The sequence below is a fragment of the Taudactylus pleione genome, unplaced genomic scaffold, assembly GCF_031769625.1.
Source record: "Taudactylus pleione unplaced genomic scaffold, aTauple2 ptg000019l, whole genome shotgun sequence".
Lineage (NCBI taxonomy): Eukaryota > Metazoa > Chordata > Amphibia > Anura > Myobatrachidae > Taudactylus > Taudactylus pleione.
In genome coordinates, this window is record NW_028284421.1 from 7,904,441 (window position 1) to 7,927,138 (window position 22,698).

The 22,698-nt window shown below is 42.9% G+C and overlaps 1 protein-coding gene across 1 annotated transcript in view; it reads left to right on the forward strand.

Moving 5' to 3' along the window:
* LOC148540317 (uncharacterized) overlaps positions 1–22,698 on the forward strand; it is a 31,426-nt gene that overhangs the window by 1,614 nt on the left and 7,114 nt on the right. The window contains exon 2 of the mRNA XM_088447601.1: positions 455–703. Coding sequence (XP_088303727.1) covers positions 455–703 — 249 coding nt within the window. The remainder of the gene's footprint in view (positions 1–454; positions 704–22,698) is intronic.

Genomic DNA, 22,698 nt, shown 5'->3' on the forward strand with positions numbered 1-22,698 from the left:
AGCGAGCACAGCTTAGCGAGTGGCTCTGAATCAGGTCCTAAATCTGGTGAATTGCAACAAGGTGTACTTTCACTTGTAATCTATACTTGTTTCTGCAAAAACACTGAAACGATCTATTAGCTTGAATATGGTTTATAAATAAAATACCCTTCAATGAGGGCCTAAATACCCTTCAACATTAAGGGGCCTATTTATCAATGTGCTTTATCATAAGCAACATGTGATAAATTTGATGCCTATGATAATGGTAATCCAGCCAATTAGCTCCTAACTGTTTGAAAAATGACAGTAGCTGATTGGCTGGAGCACCATTATCATATGCAACAAGTTTTATCACTTATGATAAAACTCATTGATAAATAGGCCCCTATGACTTGTAAATGTGTGATGACCATATGAGTAATATATATTTGCCTTTTAATATTAACCCAATAAATACTTTGTTATTTTGCAGTAATTACTGTATTTGACAAGGAGAATATTACCTGCCCTCTTCCAGAAGGAGAGCACTACACATGGTACAAATATGGAAGTTTAGAATACGGTTTAATATATATGAAGATTGATACACAAGGAAAGTATTATCAGGTTCCAGCTGGTGGTGGAATATTTGCTTGTGAACCACAAAATGAAAGTTCTGCACAAACAACAACACATCTTACCTGTAATACTAGCAACATATTTATTATCCCATCAATTGAAGGTATGTAATATTTTTATATAGTTGTCAAAATTAAATATCTTTTATATATATAATAATATATATCTAATAGATTTTAATATTATCTATTATTACATTGAGATGTATAATGCAAGACCTAATATTGTCATGTCCAAGACTGGGATGATAGTCTTGCCACCTGCCGCATACCCTCATCTTCCACAATTTCTTTATCTATTGACACAACAATCATCTTCTCTAGCCCACAAGTGTGCTGTCTTGGAGTGGTTCTTGACTCCTCCCTCTCCTTCAATCCACACATCCAGCACCTCTCACAGTCCTGCCATTTCCAACTAAAATATATTGCCAGGATTAGACCATCTCTCACCCTGGACGCAACTTAGTCTCTCATCCACTCACTGTTCATCTCCAGACTGGACTACTGCAACCTCTTCTTATCTGGCCTCCCTCAATTCCACCTATCTACACTACAGTCTGTCCTTAATGCTGCTGCCTTGCTCATCTTTCTCTCTAAACATACTACATCTGCCTCCCCTCTCCTATAAACCCATCATTGGCTCCCCTTTCCCTTCAGAATTCATTTTAAACTTCAAACAGCAAATTACAAAGTCTTCACCCAATCATCTCCCTTCATACTCCCGTACGCCCACTTTGCTCCACCCATGAATGCCGCCTCTCCTCTCAGGTAATTACTTACTCCCTCTCTCTCCTCAAAGTGTTACACTGTGTGGTTTGTCTGTGGAACCCTACAAGAATCACAGGTAGGCAGGAGTTCAGGAGCACAAGCTGGGAAACTGGACGGTCTGAAGTAATTCCGACTTATGAGATGTATACTAACTTGGAGGAAGCTAATTAGTATCAGAGATGATGGCTGAGATCAAAGACAGAGGTGCGGAGTCTAACATGCCGGAAATTTTTACCAGGGACCCCTGCAAGGGGATTTTGACTTAGTTCCTCTGAAGTGCAGGTTGTGGTCCTCTGCTTTAGGTTTCTCTGTACCGGCAACTGACTGTAACAGACAAGGATAGGTCAGGATGGAGATGGGTAGGTAGCACTGGGATGGAACAAGACTGGAATTCACCGAAATGGGATCAGACTGTGTACACTGGGATGGAAGCAGACTGGATTACACCAGATGGAACCAGACTGGATAAACGTCATCCGATGACTCTGGTCCTGTTCCATTCCAGTGTAATACAATGCAATCTAGTCCAGTTCTATGTCATGACATCTCTCGCAGAGTGCAGAGCGGGCCGGCAGGACAGAGGAGCGGACAGCGATGGGCGTGTCAGGAGCGGGGAGTCAGGTAAGAGTTGTGTGGTTTTTTTTGTGTTTTTGTATAAGGGGCACTGCATAAGGGGGACCACTACTGGGGGCACTACATAGGGGGACTACTACTGAGGGAACTACATAGGGGGGGACTACTACTAGGGGCATAATATAAGGGGCATTACTGGGGGCACTGCATAGGGGGATTACTACTGAGGGCACTGCAAAGGGGACTACTACTGGGGGCACTATATATGGGGCACTACTGGGAACACTGCATAGAGAGGACTAGTGCTGAGGGCTCTGCATAGGGGTGAACACTACTGGGGCACTATATAAGAGGCACTGCATAGGGGTGACCACTACTGGGGGCACAGTATAAGGGGCACTGCATAGGGGGACCAGTACTAGTGGCACTATATAAGGGGCATTACTGGGGGCACTGTATAATGGGCACTGCATAAGGGGCACTACTGGGGGCATTGTATAAGGGTGCATTACTGGGGGCACTATATAAGTGGCACTGTATAAGGGGCACTGCTACTGGGGACATTAAGGTGCATATGGAATGGAAGGAATGCTCCCAGAGTGAAGTGAAATGGTGGTAAGTCATGTTAACACGCCCTCATTTTTCACTGACCATGCCCCCTGTGGCATGTGACCATGCCAGCTTTTTTGGCATGCGCACTTAGTTTAGATGGTGGGGGGGCTATACTTTTTTACTTGCCCTGGGCTCCAAAATACCCTAGTTATGTCACTGATCGCAAGTGAAATAATTAGCTCCACCTGTGGATCTTTTAAAATGTGTCAGTGAGTAATGAATACACCTGCGCACCTGCTGTGTGACCAACAAAACGTGAACTGCGTGGGGTCCTGAGGACAGAGTTTGAGAACCACTGGTCTAGTGTGTACCCAGCTTAAGAAAGAGCAAGTAACTGTGCATCTTGGTAAAGCCATGCAGCACTGCAGGTGGGGCAGATTTAAAATGCGCAGAGAGATTGAGGGGTCTATTTACTAAGCAGTGTTAGGAGACAGAGTAGAAAGTGATAAGAAAGTGATAAGAAAGTGATAAGATGCCAGCCAATCAGCTCCCAACTGTCATCTCACAGGCTGTGTTTGAAAAATGACAGTTTGGAGCTGATTGGCTGGCACCTTATCACTTTCTTATCACTTTTCACTCTGTCTCCTAACACTGCTTAGTAAATAGACACCTCAGTCCAAATTGACATCTAAATTGCAGTGTAAAAATAAAGCTGTCCAGCATTTGTGGGTTACATGCAAAAGCAGCCACTACTTACCCCACATGCAAAATAATGTATGTATTTGCACCCCTTGCATTACAACATGGTTTATCCAGGTACACGGTTAATTGCTCTATCTTATGCACACGGTACGATGGCAACGATCAGATAATGATCAGACGATCGTAGTCTGATCGTCCTGCATGTGTTGGATGCATTAACCCCTTAATGACTATAACGACCCACGAACGTAGTAAGCAGGCTAACCTGGTCGACCAGGTCTGCCTGCTTGCACAGATTTTGGTAGTTGGTCGATAACGGCGATACGTGGCCGGGCATCGACCATCGTATGGTCATTTGCAGGTGCCAGAAACTGTCAGATTTTAACGATAATAACATGATCGTTATCATTAAAATCTGACAGCTTATTGTACCGTGTGTACGGAGCATTACTCTATTCCCAAATCTGAATAAGGCTCATAGATGATATATGAAGCAATGAAAACAGTGGAGAAGTGGACCAGTGGAGAAGTTGCCCATAGCAACCAATCAGCATCTACCTATCATTTTATAGAATGTACTTGATAAATGCTTCTTCAATGCTGATTGGTTGCTATGGGCAACATCTCCACTGGGTCACTTCTCAACTCTGTGAGCAGATTTGCCCCAATTTGACACCCATTTGCAGTAATTCTTCTCAAACACAGAGGCTTTATGGAGCACATCTAGTTTTGCAACTAGTCCAGAAGCCTTAAGTAGATTCTGCAAATGAGCTTTTTAGTGGTAAATTTACTAAATTGAGAGTTTGTTGAAGTGGCGATGTTGCCCATAGCAACCAATCAGATTCTAGCTATTATCTTCTAGAAGCTACTAATTAAATGTTAAGTAGACTCTGATTGGTTGCTATGGGCAAAATCACCACTTCTAAAAACTCTCACTTTAGTAAATATGCCCCTTAGTGTTGGCAGCGAACTTAATAAAAATGTCACGCATTGCCACTTTATGGGTGTCCCACAATAACATGGGAGGGGTATCTGGGCTGACAAATGTGGAAAAGTAGCGTTGGGGGTCCAAATCTAGTTGTGAGTCAAGTTGGGGGTTAAGGAACATTCGCTTATTGATGCACCAGGTGAAATGACAAGCACAGGATTGAGGTCTCTCTATGTCAGGGATCGAGCTTCTTCTGGACTCTGGACTGTAAATGCTGGGCTTGTCTGGATGGTGGTGGAGTGTATGAAGTTAGGTGGTCTGATAATGCTCCTCCTCATTCAGCAGTTCATATAGGGAACTCGCTAAAAGGTTGAGCTGAAGGGCTGTATTAGCTGGTGGAAGGTGCTGTGAGTAAGCTCAGTAACAGATAGGAGTAGCAAGAGTAATACTCTGTGGAAGGAATGCTGAAAACTACTGGAGCAACTGAAGAGTGTGCACAGTACAGATGGTGATATTGATGAGAGTGCACAGCAGGTGGATTGCTGGCATTTGTACAGATCTACTGGTGTTCTTTGGAGAGAGAACACAATAAGTGAAATTCTGGCGCTTGCTGAGTGCTGCACAGAAGTACCCGTGTTCTTTCAACAGAGCGCACAGCAGGTGAGATACTGGTGCTTGCCGAATGCTGCACAGAATCGGGGTGCACAGCTGGTGAATTGCTGACGCTTTCTGTACAGGTGTTCTCCGGAAAAAGTGCTCAGCAGGTGGCATACTGATACTTGCAGATTCCTGGACAATAGCACAGGAAATCTATATGGGAAAAAGAAATAGTATAATGGTACACTGGTCACATCAATAAATTAATATATAACTTTTATTCACATATTTAAAACAATTGCAACCAATTCATCAATATCTGCATATCCATATACCTTACATATGATATATCATATTTTCATGAGTAGAGTGAAAAAATATTTCTAAAAATTGTGACAGGAAATCATAGAAAACACACATTAAAATATACAAATTTTTAATAAATATAGCTAGCAGTTCTTCACTCATTTCCGGACACTATGTAGCAACTTAAACAACATTTGGCTGTTCTTGCAACATTAGTTGCACCTTGAAAATGTATAATGTTGTCAATCTCTCAATGTGAACCTCCACTGAAATGAACTGCGTGGAGATGGAGATTTAATAAAGTTAATTATTCTAAGGGTGTTGGCATGACATTAATTTTATTGCACTTTATTTCCTGAACCGAGGGCCTGATACAGCAAGGAACACAAGTGCTAAGATGCACGCAATCGGCTGATATTTACGAACTGCGCATGCATATAAGACACAGTGTGCGTGCATGAACCATGCGCTGCAATTCGGACTGCAGAGCAGAGTGATTGACAGGAAGTGCCTTTTGTGGGTGATGACGAGTGAGAGGGGGGGTTGGGCGAACACAGGCATGCCAGTGCATTTCAATGTCGTTGCAGGGGCATGCATTAATTATCCACTGCATGGCCATAAGCAGCCAAAGCACTGATAGTGTATGTAGCTGTTAGCAATTTCTGAGTAAGGTCAGGGTTTGTGCAAGTGTGTGTATGGGTCCGATGTTACTGATTGTTTCGCTATGTTACCCTAGTAACAATAGCATAGGAAACACAGGAAGCTTTAGAAGAGACAGGAGCCAGGTAACCAGTCACATGCGAAGTTGTTCTGGTAATGTACTTCTTTACTGCTTTACCAGCAGAATTCACAAAACCAGGACTTAGTCATACTTATCCTGTCTGGTGGTGCTTCATCAAGGTGGCTCACGCTGTCATTGCATTCCTGAGGGTCATGGGCACAGCCATGAGCAGTAGTATCCAGCCTCTACATGACTGCTGCACTCACATGACCACCTCCGCCTATCCATTGCAAGAGCACCCTATTTCCTCCTCTCTGTGTGCTTACTCACCAGTGTGCATGTGCTACCAGAACCTTAACCTGTGCTGCTGTCTGCAGGATTTCTGCAAGCTGCTGCTACTTCATCTACTCTGCAGTCCTGCGTTGTGACCAGAATCCAGTCTGCACCTTATCAGCCTGTGCGCAAGCTACGGCTATCACTGGTCCCAGCCCGGTTCTAGTCTCCGGTATCACTCCGGTTCTGTTACTGCTATCACTGGTCTCAGCCCAGTTCAAGCCTCCATTCCCACTTTAAGTAGGGTGACCAGAATTCCAATTGGCGGCTCAGGTCAGCTGGAGGAAAAACAGCGTCTGGTTGGAGAATCTAGAGTCAGCTGACTGTAAACAACATAATGGTGCCTGTGCAGTACTAGGGCCAGGAAAATTATGGAAAGATGCTTAACTCAGAGAAGGTTAGCAAACACAAGGGCATGATTCAGCAGCTAACTCAATGCTGATGTTTAGGCAGTTTGAGAGATTGTTTGCCATTGCACATATATATAAGCCGCACAGCACAAGTGTCACGATTGCATTGCAAGTATGCATGAATAGAGGAATCATTCACAAAGTGAGTGACAGGTAGTCAGTGTTTGGGGAGGTAACAGGGATGCAGACCCTCAAACATGACCCGTTCCATTAGGTACGAAATGCTCTGCTCCTGGACTTCCCTCTTAATGTATGATTGCAGACACCTGTGCTGAAACACCCTTCTCATCAATTACCTAGTTCAACACAGGTGACTGCAATCATACATTAGGTGGGAGGTCCAGGAGCAGAGTGTTTTGTACCTAATGGAACGGGTCATGTTGGAGGGTAGGGGGTTGGTGGTTAAAAAAACCGCAGACATGCAGACAGTTTAAATGCCATTTCATGGTCGTGCATAATTTAGCAGTTGCGGTCTCCTACGCAGCATGAGAGCTCTCTATGTGTGAGGAGAGCCGCTGTATTGGTGCTTGATGTGCGTCGAAGGTTCCAATGTTTATGTTGGACTGCGACATTGGACGGATATGAGAAGGCAGAAGTGGGCGTCTTTATGCCGGCTGTGGTTTGGCAGGCAGTAGCATATTTTAGCAACTGCGACCCATTAGCAATTGCAGTTGTGATTGATTTGTATCTGCTAATGAATCAGGCCCATAGACTACTGCAGTGAACCATGGGGGTCACTGCGAAGCGGCAGAGTTGAGTCAGGTAACAGGGTCTCGGGGCCTGATGTGTGACACTCTCTGTCCGCTGTGAATGGACCATGATCTAACCACAAGCTAAGGTGAATAGTAACATCAAAGATCTGTTGTGCTGGATCTGTACAGAGAAACATAATGTCCAAACAAGTACAAACTTCATACACCTGGGAATAAAATGTATAGTGCCTAGCTGTGGGTTCCTTTAAACACCACATATCAAAAATAAGATGTTCAGTGAGAATAAACCCCAAAGCAGCTGAGTTATGAGAGACAGCCTGCTGAACTGACCTAAGGGGACGTTTGGATCAACATAGTGGTCAATGGTAGTATTACAATCCCCCATCAGGACAACTCTAGTTCTTCTATGGGTTACTAAGAAGTGAGGTTGAGAGGAGTTGGGAGTGTAGACATTGACAAAGGTGTAAGGAGTATCATCCAGATCTACAAACAATAGCCCCTCTGGAACCCTAATCACAGAAGAAACAGTAAAGAATGTTGGCATGTAGTTAAATGGTTAAACACTACAAGCTGTCTCTTAACTATGTGTTATTGACGATGCATGACTTATCAGCCACAATAACATACATGTCTATTGTGCTTGACTCATCATATGTCTAAGTCATCAAACTTAAAGGTCAGGCTAATTAAGACTGCAGGTGCAAGACTTGTTTACTTAGCTTCAGGGTCAGACTGGGACTAAAAATAGGCCCTGGCATTTAAAGCACCCAGGCCCACTTCACGTCAGCATCTGGCTTGTGGCATAGACTCCTCCCCTTATTATTCCTGACTCCTCCCATTTTTTTAGGCTATACTCTTAAGAATATAATTAATATTAGGACAACATACAAGTGTATATCATTATCTGTATTAAAATACACAAAAAAAATGATATTTTGCGCTACCTCTATATATGATCTCAATTTTAACCAAATAATAGGATGTAAATAAATATAAAGATAGTGAGTACAGTCAGAAAATGTTTAATAACCACTAAAACAAACCCATGTTGAAAATAAAAATATACCTTGAGTTATATAAAAACAATATAAACACCATCAGTTAAATAATATATCACAATGATACACTGTCTTATATAAATATAATATTGTTGCTATTCACTGTGATCCTTTGGCAGATTAAATATGTAACAATAGGTATAAAAGACTTAGGGGTCTATTTACTAAGCAGTGTTTGGAGAAAGAGTGAAAAGTGATAAGGTGCCAGCCAATCAGCTCCCAACTGTCATCTCACAGGCTGTGTTTGAAAAATGACAGTTGGGAGCTGATTGGCTGGTATCTTATCACTTTCTTATTATTTTTCACTGTCTCCTAACACTGCTTAGTAAATAGAACCCTTAATGTCTTGTCTAGGTGCGCAGCTGTTCACACTTTAGCAGACATAAATTGAAGCTAGTTAATATACAGCCGGGCAACAATGAAGCTAGTTACTATCAAGTAAAAGCAGGGAGATCGTAATCCTCCACAGAATGAGAATAAAATCACGAGTATTGTTGTTGTCTCCTTAATACAAACATGCACAGAGTTTGTTTAGTCTGCTGCAACCCTATATTATATAGTAAGAAGATACTTTATGGGCACGGACACCAGAATTGGTTCCCTTTACTTAAAATACACACAACACACATCTTGCAGGAGATTCAACATGTGCCATAATCAGACATTTGGTATTTTGTGTTTTGTTCAGTAAAGCTGGCACTACATTGGTGTAGGTCACATACACAAAGAAAAGGGAAGGCATTTTTCCAAATGACCAAACCCTAGCTTAGCAGTTGTAGAGGATTATAAAGTGTTTGCTGTAGGAATTTTTTAGGCCAGGGGTGCTGAACACAGAGGATGACGCATCTGTGCATACCAAAGCAGAGCCATAACAACATATTTTGGCACCACCACCCATAAGTGTAGCATGGAGAGTGCGCGCCGAAAAAAAACAGGTGTGGTCTCACTGGGAAGGAGCATGACCACAAAATAGTACACCTAAGTCAAATGAAGCCACACAGCAGTGCCCACATTACACCGCACAGTAGTGTTCCTTATTTACATTACGTCACATAGGAGTGCCCCTTATTCACATTACACCACACTGTAAAGCCCATTCACAGTATGTCACACAAAGTCCATTCATGTTATGCCACACAGTAGTACTCCATTTTGCCACAGATTAGTAGTACCCCTTCTAACACATTATGCCACACAGTAATGCCTCTTCTAACATATTATGCCAAACACAGTAATTCCCCTTATAACACCTTATGCCACACACAGTAATGTCCCTTCAACACATTATGCCACACAGTAAAGCCCATGCACATTAAGCCACACATAGTAATGCCTCTTATAATATTACCCTACAAAGTAACTTTATGCCACTCACCCTCCCCTGGTGTCCCACCTGCAGCCACTTACCTCTCTGTTTTTGCACTCAGCAGCCTCAGTCTGTGCTCTGACCATGTGCTAGATAAACAGGTGGCCAGGTGCTGTGCCGCCCACCAGCTCCCCAACATGTAGAGTCCAGATGCAGCCATGGGAGACCACACCACTGTCATTCAAATGTGGCACTGGTTGCAAGCCAATCGGAGCTTGTGGGATGGCAGGCACAGCCAGATTATAATGAAGGCTGCACTGTGTTTAAAGGCCTGTGGCTGCATGCTCACTAAATTTATACTGATCCCGTCCAGACCCCTGAGTGGCACTGGCTGGACCAGCCCATCTGGCCATCTGGCCAGTCCTGCCCTGCTGGGCTCTATAAAAGGGTCTGCATGTGATTAAGCCTGTCACTGTGTTATTGGAGCGTCACAGTGCTGTACGTCTGCATAGTACTTAGTCCAAGAGGGATTGATACTAGAGATGTGAGCTGACCCCCATGTTTTGGTTTTAGTTCTAGTTCATCATTGGGTTTTGGTTTTGCCAAAACAACCCCCATGTGTTTTGGTTTTGGATCTGTATTTTTTTTTCAAAAATGTATAAAAAAAAACCTAAAATCACATAATTTGGGCCTGTTTTTGTTCCTATAGTATTATTAACCTCAATAACATAAATTTCCAGTCATTTCCAGTGAATTTTGTCCACCTCACATCTCACAATATTGTTTTCATCCAGTTTAGGTCAAAAGGTTGCACCAAGCTAGCTGGCTGACTAAGCTAAGCAGCAGAAGTGGGCGGCACAAACACGTAGCAGTTCCTCTTCAAACATGGCACAAATAGGAAACAGAGTGGCACTGCAGTGGCAGACAGGATGGCAGTTTACTATAAACTATACAACTAGATCAGAGGCCCGAGGGCAGTACAATGAAATGGAGGTGGATCATTTAGTGAAAGAGAGATTGATTGAGTAATTAATTGACTGATTAATCATAATTTTATTACTGCTTTGAAAAAAACGAAGAAGAGAAGTGGAAAATGCTATTAAACAAAGCTCCCAAAATGGATGAAAGTGGTGCATTAATTATATAATACAACACCAGGCGCTATTTTAAATATAAAATAAAAGTTGTTGATAAATAATGTATAAAGAGTCGCTACCCAATAAATAGCTCTGATATTACTACTTCACAGTATACAAATTAATAAGAGGTGGTATCTGAAATTATTCACCTCAGGGTGCGCTCACATAGACATAAGGATACATGTAATACAATAAAATATTTTATTAAAATTACACAGTATTAACATATAAAAAGCATTTATAAATCAGCATCTAAATGGCCATTCTCACATGTTCATCATAATGGATCAATAATAGCATGTGTGAACAATCAAATGTCCACCTGTATAAATAAGTATATTGATCTCCTTTAAGGTTGTAATTATGTCCAAATAGAGCAATATTGCACTCACGTCCCATCAATAATTAATCAAGATAACAGCAGCTTTTCGGACCAGCATTGCCCCTACAGACGTCAGGGAGATGAGAGCTGGGTAAATATACCGAGACTGTACCACTAAATCTTCACCCTCTTTGAAATAGCTACCTTGAATCACCTGTTGGTTGGCTGCAGAGAGTGTTGATTGGCAAACTTCAGGGAGTGGACATTTAACAACTGAAACTTGCTTTGGAAATCTCATTACCCCCCCTAATAAGGAGTACAATTATTGACGGGACGTGAGTGCAATATTGCTCTATTTGGACATAATTACAACCTTAAAGGAGATCAATATACTTATTTATACAGGTGGACATTTGATTGTTCACACATGCTATTATTGATCCATTATGATGAACATGTGAGAATGGCCATTTAGATGCTGATTTATAAATGTTTTTTATATGTTAATACTGTGTAATTTTAATAAAATATTTTATTGTATTACATGTATCCTTATGTCGATGTGAGCGCACCCTGAGGTGAATAATTTCAGATACCACCTCTTATTAATTTGTGGTGCATTAATTAATTGATTGATTCATTGATTAATTAATTATATTTGATTGATTAATAAGATGAAATTCAAGGCTATACAAGAATACATTGTCAATAGCCAAGGATTCCTCCCAATGGTTGAAAGTAAAGCCAAGAAAATGAATACTTGCACTGCAGAGCAGCTAACTCCAAATCAGTCTATCTTTTACTAACAAATGTTAAGTGGATGACCTGATGGCCATACTACACCCCCCCCCCCAATAGGGTAACACATCCCTGTAGTACATTTATGAGATGCAGCTGAGAGTCTGAGTATGAGGGGATAATACACACATAAAAAATTATTTTGATAAAAGACAAATAAAAAAACAAATTGGCCACCAACTGTGCAGATATTAAGGCAGTGGCCCTTGACCTCCTGATCATTAGTGTTCTTAAATACTTCAGTTCCACAGCCTGAATTTTTTAGAACACACACATTTTTTTGATTTTGATAAAAGCAAAACAAATACAACAAAAAACTGGCCACCAACTGCAACTCTCTCATCTCACCCTATGTGGAGACACAGCACTTTTATATGTATGTGAACAAATGCAGTGGGGGACAGTGCACAGACATAGTACAAATAATAGAATATATATATATTTTTCTGCTGTGTCTTAATTCACAGCTCTGCTCACACTGCATGGAGACACAGGGCTTATATATGTACGTGAACAAACGCACTGGGGGACAGCGCACAGACATAGTACAAACAATTGAAAATATATATTTTTTTCTACTTTTTCTTAAATCGCAGGTCAGCTCACACTGCGTGGAGATAGCGCTTTTATATGTACATGAACAAATGCACTGGGGGACAGCACACAGACATAGTACAAACAATAGAAGAAAACTGGAGTCAGTGTGAAATGGCGCTCGAATTACTGCGGGAGGGACTTATATATAGAAACCAAAACCTGTGAAAATCCGATACTGGGATGATGATGTGTTGCCTTGATTTGAAATTACGAGCAAGGCAGGAAAACCCAAGCCATCGTCTGGATTCACTCGGATCCATGAAGTTTGGATGGGCTCGGTTTTCATCGTTTTCTAAGTCAGAGGTTTATAATGGGGAGCCAGAATTTTTAATGCATGCATGAATCCAATATTTTCCATGGGATGCGGTTAAAATCTGAACAGTCGGGATGCTGGTGCTTAGAGTGCCAGCACTGGAATCCCGACACCTATCAGAATCCCGGTGCCGGCATCATGACCGACAGTAAGCAGCGGGATTAGGGTTAGTGTTAGGGGTTAGGCACTAAGGGGGGAGAGATAGGTTTAGGGTGCAGGGAGGGGGAGTTTAGGTTTAGGCACTAGCGAGTGAGGTTAGGATCAGGCACTGGGGAGGGAGGGTTAGGGTAGGGAGAGGGGGACTGTTAGAATACTGACTGACAAGTGTTGTATTCTAACCCTGTTGGGATGCCGGCATCAGGATTCTGACCAATGGGATCCCGAGCGCCGGCATCCCATAGCTCAGTGGCATCACAAGGGGAGTGCGGGGGGGTGCGGGCTGAACCCAGGTTTCATCCGCCGAGGGGTGACACCTTAGTGCAGACTCCCCCTCAGTGACAGGATCTGGGTGAATCACTGTTGTATTAGGTGCAGCACTTGGCTCCTGACACTGTGAGGGAGCCGGCTCTGCACACAGGGCAGTCCGCACCTCCAGCACCCCCCCCCCCCCCCGGGCCCCCCAGTAAAAGTCGACTCTACAGGGGCCACGCCCTTTCTCACCTGGCCACACCCTTGTCCTTTTTGGAGGTGCATGCCTACGCTGCGAGCACAGCTTCCTTCCTCGCACCAGGTGACACCGCAGGGAGTGACGCCACTGCCGTACCTATCCCTTTTCCACAATGTTGAATGGCTGTTCATGCAGATCATGTAAACCAGGGCTCTTCAACTGCTGTTTTGAGTGTACCATGCTGAAAGGTTATGGAGATTTGGTGTGGGGGGGCAACATTTGAGTTTTAAAATAAGAATACTGTACAAGTAAAATACAATACTGTGGAAAAGTTTTAGGCAGGTGTGGAAAAAATGCTGCAAAGTAAGAATGCTTTAAAAAATAGATGTTTTAATATTTTATTTTTATCAATTAACAAAATGCAAAGTTAATGAACAGAAGAGAAATCTAAATCAACTCAATATTTGGTGTGACCACCCTTTGCCGTCAAAACAGCATCAATTCTTCTAGGTACACACAAGGAACTCAACAGGGAGGTCGTTCTAAACATCTTAATGTGACAAATGAAATTTTTTATCCAGTGCTGTTTTAGGAAAGTTTGGCTCATATGAGGGGACAGCACTCTGAAGGCAGCCTTGTAGTCTCCCATTGTCCCAATTTCATGGTACATCAAACTATAGTAACCCCAGAACTACACGTCCCAGCATTCCCTAACATAGGATTTTAAACACTGAAAGATTAATCATAAATGTGACATAGAGGTACTGTTCACACAAGCCAGAATAGGAGGTAAATACCCTGTAAATATCCTGTTACTTAACTAAGATTTTACCTCTTTGCTTAATTTTGAATAGAGATGAACGGGTTTGGTTTCCCAGGAACTTACCTTAACCGAGGAGATTAGAGCTGCTGCTTAGATCTCTGTGACATTTTTGAATCCGAAAACGAGGCACGATGTCATCTTCCCGTTGTTGATTCTGCATCATTTGTCACAGGACTGCTGTAGTGGAAGGAGGGTAGGCTGCTAGGTTAGTTAGGTTAGCTTAGTTAGCCTAGTAGTGAGTCTAGTGACAATGACAGTGAGAGTTTTGTAAAAAAAAATATTGTTTTGTTTGTGATAAAAAATTCAGGCCATGATACTGTATCTGTGAGATATAACAGTCACTAACGGTAAGTAGGTCAAGGGCCAGCGCGTAGTGTGTTGCAGTTGGTGGCTACATTTTTATGGGGTAAAAAAACAATAATATTTTTTTGTGCAGAATAAATTCAGCCGTTGATAAGGAATATGACATTCAACCAACAGAACAGCATGAGCAGCAACAAAAGCACTAGTGCTGCAGCTGCTGCCACCACCAGTCATCATGATGATACCGCTTCAACATAATCTACTAAAGTCAATGCTCAAGGGTATAGAGGCTTTCAGTCAGGGCATCTAAAATTAAAAAAAAACAATATTTTACAGTGGTAAAGAAAAAAACACCTCTAATAAAGGAAAAGTTTAGTGCAGAAAACCATGAAATTGCCAACATGCCATTCACCACATGCAGTGGCAAGGAAAGGCTCAGGCCTTGGCCTTTATTTATGAGTGGTGGTTTTGCAACTGCTGTCAGTGAGGCATCTTCTTCTGCCTCTCATGAGGATGCAAGCCCTTCTCACTCAGAGTGTAGAAGAGGTGTAAAAAAAATTAAAGCTGGAAAATCAGTGCTGAAGTTGCTTACCTAGACATTAAGGATGCTAGGGTAGAAGTGCAACAGGATGAGGAGAATATTTTTGTAGCTGATGCAGGTTTCAATGAGGATGTTGATGATGAGAATGTTAATGATGAGGATTAAGTTAGTGTGTAAGTGAGGCACCAGTGAAAGCAGTACTTGCCTGTGATGAGAAGAAGGCCATTGTCATGTCTGGGCATAAGAAAAAAAATCCACCTGTTAGGTGTGGAATTATTTTTACCCAAATCCAGACAACAATTTTCTTGCCCTTTGTAGAGATTTTAAAGCCACATTAAGTAGAGTTGGGGACTTTAACCATCAAGGAACCTTCTCCCTGTGACGTTATTTGCAGTTCGTACATGAATAGTTTTTGGCAAAATCATAAACCTTTGCTAAAAAAGTAACAACCCTTGTTTCTGCTAGATACAAGCACCTGCAATCTCCACCACCAACACCTTCATCATCAATATCCTCAATCATGATCAGAAGTAGTATTGCATCCAATTTGATAAGGCTACCTGAGTCCTCCCCTATCCAGGATTCCTCAGAAAAATACTAAGTCTGCTGCTGCTGCTAGGGGTGGATCTTTATCCCAAAAGGGGACCAATTAGATTACTTTTATTAGCAGTTTCAGAAAACTATTAACTGTAAAACAATCCTTTGATATAGGAAGCAAATATGACAGCTGTCACCCATGGGTGGAGGTAAGATTATCTATACTTGTATTTTGCACTTTATGGTTTATATCCTGATGTCGGGGATTCGTACCCCGAAATGTCGATCATGAAATAAACTTTGAATTTGTTTCACTAAGACATCAGACTCCGAGTGCCACCTTGAACCCGCGATACATGTATGGAGATCTCGTCCTTCTAAGGAAGGCATCGGAGCAAATACACCCTTTGGGCACCAGAGTGCCAGGTTATACAGCCACTATATATATGGTGGGAAAAGTCAGTGATCTAATCCTGTGCATGACAGTCAGTTATGTGGGCAAGGGAGGTTGTAGTTGGCATAGAGAGGTAATGTAGGCAGTGCAGTGTTTTGGTATAGGGGGGTCAGGGGGATAGTACAAACAGCAAAGAGATAGTGTTTGGTATGGAAGGGTCAAGGGAATAGTGCAGAAAGAGGAGTAGGGAAGGTAGTGCAGATGTTTCATAAGGAGGGGTCATGGGGATAGTGCAGGTAGGTAGTGGTGAGTATGGGGGAATCAGGGAGGTAAGGCAGAGAGATAATTTTTGGTAAGAAGGGGTCAAGGAAGTAGTACAGATAGGTATTGGTGAGTATGCATGGGTCAGGGATGTAGTGGTGAGCCACCCAGTAGCCCTTGCAATGCTGGTCAGTTGTGGGTAATCAGACCACTACACATGTACTCAGGGCTATTTTTCTGGAAAAATAGGTTCAGAAACTGTGGGTGGAGCTACTGGGGGTGGAGCTATAGAAAAAAAATATATATATATAGTATTTAGAAAAGCAGGCACTCAAAATGGAATGTAAAATACATCTTATCTTATGAATGAAATACATTTTGGCCCAGGACATTACGTCATAGTTTATGAGAGCTTCAGGAACTGAGGGCCTGATTCAGCTTCAGATGGAATAGCTAAGCTGCTCGCAAGCAGCTTAGCTCTTCCGTGTGCACTGATATGCTAATGCAGCAGGAGGCATCAAGCCTCCTGCTGTACTACGTATCCGAGCTGCATTGTCCAACACAGCATCGGATACTCTGCATACCATTGGCCGGCTAAGGTGACCATAGGGGTCATGCAGCTGGCCATCGCAGCTGTGAGAGAGAGGCCAGGAAATCTCCGTCAGCCGACAGGGATCCTGGCCTCTTCCCACCCCCCCACCGACGGAGATCCTGGCCTTCCCCACCCCCCCAACAGTGGTGATATGCCTCAGTTCAGCTAATGGAGGCTGTTGCTGCCCCTCCCCGCCCCCAATTGGCAGCAGACTGTCAATCACTGACAGTCTGCTGCCAGATTACGTGCGGGGTCGCAGACCCGTTCTCTACATGCACAGAATGGGACTGGAGCCTGAACAGATCCCCGATCATCAGGAATCTGCGTTCAGCAGTGCCCTGAGTTCCTTTCTGTTCCTGCTGAAAAATAGCATTGCATGTACTAACATTATGCCACACTGTAGTGCCCCCATATTATGTCATAGTGTAGTGCATCTACATTATACCACACTATAGAGCCACTCACATTATGCCACAATGTAGTGCTTCAACATTATACCACACTGTAGTGCCCCCACATTATGCCATACCCCAGTGCCTACACATTATGCCACATTGTAGTGCCCACACATTAAGCTACACTAGTGCATCCACATGGTACCACACTATATTGCATCCATATGATACCACACTGTAGTGTCCATGCATTATGCCACACTATAGTGCCCCCACATTATACCACACTGCAGTACCCACACATTATGCCACTGTAGTGCCCACACACTATGCTACAATGTACTGCCCACATATTATGCCACCTGTGCCCACACTATGCCCAACTAGTGCCCACACATTAAGCTACACTGTAGTGCATCCATATGATAATACACTAGTGCCCATGCATTATGCCACATTATAGTGCCCCCACATTATACCACAACTGTAGTGCCCCCACATTATACCACACTGTAGTACCTACACTACCACACTGTAGTGCCCACACATTAAGCCATCTGTAGTGCACACACATCATTCCACACTGTAGTGCCCTCAGTGTACTCACCAGAAGCCACACCAGCCCCAGGCAGCCAGAACAGCAGGCAGGCACTACCCAGCAGGTAGCAGTCACAGCCTCACAATGTGTCACTCCCATGAGGCTGCGCTGCTGCTGATCTTCTTAGGTCAGATGAGCATGTGATGGGCTCTTCCAATCAGAGCCCAGGGATTTATTACACAGTAGTGCACAGTAGTGCTAAATCTGACTGCAGTCAGTGCCCTGCTTCTCTGCGTGTATCTGCCGACCAGGTCAGTCTATACAAACAGTGCCATAGTCCAAGCCCTCCTGTGATAGAGGCCATGGCTACAAATCAGTGGGGTTTACCGGGGATTTCACTGAATCCCAGACAGCCCAGTCCGAGCCTGGGTATGGGTGTGCTCAACAGTATAATTTTTCCAGTAGATGAAACTGGGACAGTAGTCTACAGCTCAAGAGGATGTCTGCTTTCAAGGCGGCTCTTTACATTAGATGTATTTTTACGTTTTAATGTGTTTGCATCAATATCTTGTGCTTGTCAGCTTTCTCATTAAAATGCTCCCACAAATAACTTTTGGATGGTGGCATCTCACAGTCAGCATGACACTATAAATGAACAAATTTGTTTTTACACACAGTGGGCCTTCAGAGATGGATGGTATTACAGAGCCAAACAGAAGCAGTTGTGCAATACCATTCAAGAAAATATAAATGCAGTAGGTGGTGTCTGGAGGAAAAAGACACCTCCTTGCTGCATCTGAGACATCCGAGTGCAGCGTCCGTAGATGCTGCTTCAGAACACTGTCGCCACTGACCATGCTGCATAAGCTGAGACTTACTCAGCCTGGTCGGTTCCTGACCATTTGTGCAGACTCTGGCCTTGTAACTCCTGGAAAACTGTGGCGACAAGTCTCCGTTTCTGGAAACTTTGGCCAGGAATGTCCCAAGCTGCCTCCCAAATGCTGCAGCCTGGCTGCTTTCTTTGCTCATCAATATATATATAGTCACTCACTTGCCACTGTAACAGTCAGATTCAATGAAAGTGTGTCACTTATAATCTCACATTCAGTGACTCGGGTACATTTATTAAAAATCGTGTTGGTCCAGATTTGTCCCATTTTTAAACACGGATATGATCGATCAAAAATGGAGTTTTTTTTCACTTATAAAATAGGGAATATTTACCAAGCACCCAGTTGTCACAGGATCATGTTGTTTGATGGTGTATTTGATAGATTCTGTCCATGTTAAAGCCCTGAGTTCCCTGCCCAACTTTCCATCCTGAATAAGCAGCCTGCACATATCAGTGGAATATGTGCAGGCTGATTGTGTGTTTATTGTCATGTTAAGGGTTACATTTTTGCAAAAAATTATGTGGGGTCCCCCCCCAAAAGCATAACCAGCCCCGGGCTGCTCAGCCAGTCCTGGGCCCTAAAATTACAGGGAAAGAAACGTGTAGGGTTCCCCCGTAGTTTAGGAACTAGCACCTGGCTTCAAGGCCAGTCCTGCTTTTAAATATAGGAGGTAAAAAAATGTGTAGGGTTCCCCCTATATTTAAAACCAGCACTGGACCCAAACCGACTGGGGTGTAATGCCATAGCCAGGGGACCCTATCACCGGGTCTCATCAGCCAAAGCATTCGCGCCCCAAGCCGGTCAGCCCATGTTAAGGATCTCAAGGGAGGTGGGGACCCCCCAAGAAGCCACGTGTAACTAGCCAATGAGACTCATGTGTAACCACCCATTGAGTGAGTGGCCGCTACATGTAAAGTGGCCGCTGATTGGCTAGCGGTCCGTGGGAAATTTAGATGTGAAAAATCATCTTGCATTACATGCAACCTTATCATACACAGAAGTATGAGTTATACTTCATCAACTTTGGGTACAGTTTTTGAGATAAATGAATTCATCAACTGCCAGTCATCGTTTGCAATATATTTAATCACATGTGAATGCAATATACAATACGAGGGCAGAACAACTAGGAGCCTGAATACAAGGTTCCTAGAACATAGAAGGAATGTTCAGAGGCAACTGTGTAATCACAGTGGCCCTGATTCAGAGCCGGACGCTCTGACAGAGCGCTCGCTCTGAATCAGGGCCGTCCTTGATTTTTAGAGCGGTCTCCTGGCCGCTCGTATAGCTGTGGGTGACCACCCACAGCTATAGCGAGCTGCTAGGAAGATGGTCACGATGGTCAAGACCATCGCAACCATCTGGCTTGCGACGAGACCCTTGTGGTATGGTATCGTTGCTGCAAGCCCTAGAGTGCTTTCGGCTCAAACAGAACCGAAAGCACTCCCACTGACATCACTAGTGATGTCAGTGGGGCCGTCCCCAGACGGCAGGCGTTCCCATGGGAACGCCTCTGTCTGGGCAGCCAGGCCCCCGGCACGCCCACCAAAGGGGGCGTGCTGTCACTCAACATTGACAGCACACCCCCTTTGGTACGAGACCCAGAGCGAGGGTTTGCCCGTCGCTATCCGGGTCGTGCGCATGTGCACTGGGCCACCATCGACCCGCTTGCGAGCGCTCAGCGCTCGCGAGCGTGTCTGAATCAGGCCCAGTGTTTCTAGACATGTCTCAGAATCTCATGGTGGGAAAGTCTCAGCATTGAAAATTCAAGGGATCGAATTTGTGGGACCTACCCCAAGAGGGGGAGATAGGTACATTCAGTTGTGTAGGAGGGAGGCATTCTGGATCTTCTCTCTTTGGCACTGCAAGGCTTTAATGAAAATCTCAAATTGAATAGTTTTTAGGATCCAGGAATGCATATTTTAATATCTTGATTATATACTTTGTGGTTTGTTTTTATTTGATTTAAATGAAATAATTAATTGAGAGTCCTCTACACTGGTAGCAAAAATCTATATTTAAAGAATGAATTGGGAGATGTAATTAATTGGAATTGCTATTACTCTCTAATTATATAGTGAGACTTGGTATGAATTTTAATGTAGAGATACTTTTTTCTGATATATGAACCAAGAAGGACATAACGGTAGAATTGTGTTAGAGGGTTAGGTAACATAAGGAACCCATAATAATAAAAAAAATAATAATAAAAAAAATAAAAAAAAATAAAATAAAAATTATATGTTGCTCTGATTTGGATTTGAACCGGCAGTTGCTGGCTGTCTGGTTCGTTGGATAATGATTGAGCACTAGCCCTCTAATCTATGAAGGGACCAATGAATGTTTGTAGGTTTTTGTTATATTATATGATTATGAAGGATAAATTCATCAAATTTAGTTAGGGGTTAACTAGTACAAAGGGGCCTAAAAATAATAATAAAAATTAAAAAAATGGAACATTGCCCTGACTTGGACTTGAACCGACAGCTGCAAGTGCTGGCAGTCTAGTTCTGGCTAAAGCATAGAGTACTAACTCTCTAGCCATGTGACATATGTTCTGGTTATATTTATATTTAGTATATTGTTTATTCTGAATGGACCTTGAGTGATGACTATAAAACTTGTTTTTTATTATGAATAATGTATTGTTATATTTGGTATTATATATTTTTATATGTAAGTATAAATGGAATTAAGTAATACATATAAAGGTTTTTAGAAAGGACTGGGGATGTTAAAATTGAATTGTAGATTCACACTATTTATGAGACAAAGGTGGCAATTTCCAATCAGTACAAAAGAAATGGATTAGACCAGGCTGGTTTAAATAGTGTTCACATTTTAAGCAACTTTTATCTTCTGATGAAATTATCATATGTACTATCGATGGAGGTATGCGTAAAGACCCACTAATACCGGTGCCTGGATTTCACCTCATCGCCTATTGTACCCACTTGCGACTGGGGAGCTTTGCAGGACTGTGGAAAAAGTAACGTGGATGTTGGCTGAGTGACAATGTTGCCGTACTTCATAAGGACATCACAGACAGATTTATGTATGGGACCAGCAATAATTGACAAAGGTCGAGTATAGCGCATGCAGGAGCAGCGCTCTCCCCTGCATAAAGTATCCAGTGGAGAAGGATAAACTTTTACATTTAAACTTTAAAGGGACATACACCTATAAAATGAAGTTTTAATAAATTTGTTATCCTTGATAAATGGTATGTTGGTTGATATCAAATGTGCTCCCTAAGGTGGAATATTCCACTATATCTTTTCTAATGTCCGTGGGAAATACAGATGATAGCAATCATCTGTTATTTTTCGTAGTGTAAGTATATATGACAACATATACTTACACCTTCCGGCATGGATCGGCTTACTTGTTTTTTATTTTGCTAAGTACGGGGATGCTACGGAGAGTGTCGCGGGGATGAAGGTGAGTATATGATATTTATTCCAGGTACTCCCATTGGATTCTACATGGAGAAGTGGACAGATCAACTGGCAGCAGGTAAGTATGTGTGAGGTAGGTGATTGTAATAATGTTGTACTTTAGACGGTGTATGTGTACTGTTTTTTTAACAATTTTTTTTACAGTGGGAGTACGGGTGCCGGCGGCTTTCTGGCACTTGTAGTTCCAGAAGTGCCAAAGGGCAGGTATGCTGGCACCTGTAGTTCCACTGTAAAATACAATAGTTTTATACTATATCCCCCATTATTACTCCCGTACCCACAGCCCAGGGGCGCGGGGAAGATCCTCGGGCTTCAGCCTAAGCCTGAGGTGTCGGGAGAGGGGGGACCCCTACTTGCAGCCAGGTGTTGGTTCCTAAATTACAGGGGTACCCTACACTTTTTTTCCCTGTCATTTTAGGAAACAGGACTGGCTGAGCAGCCTGCGGCTGATTATGCTTTTTTTGGGGGGCCCTTCGTCATTTAAAAACAAAAAGTCTATTTCACATAAATGCACTATCTATGCTGCGGGCTGTTGATGCACTGCTGGCAGTGGCACTGGGTGGCGGGCAGTGTGGATTATATCCAGTCTCCCTCTCATCGCTTGCTGTCTCAGCTCCTGGT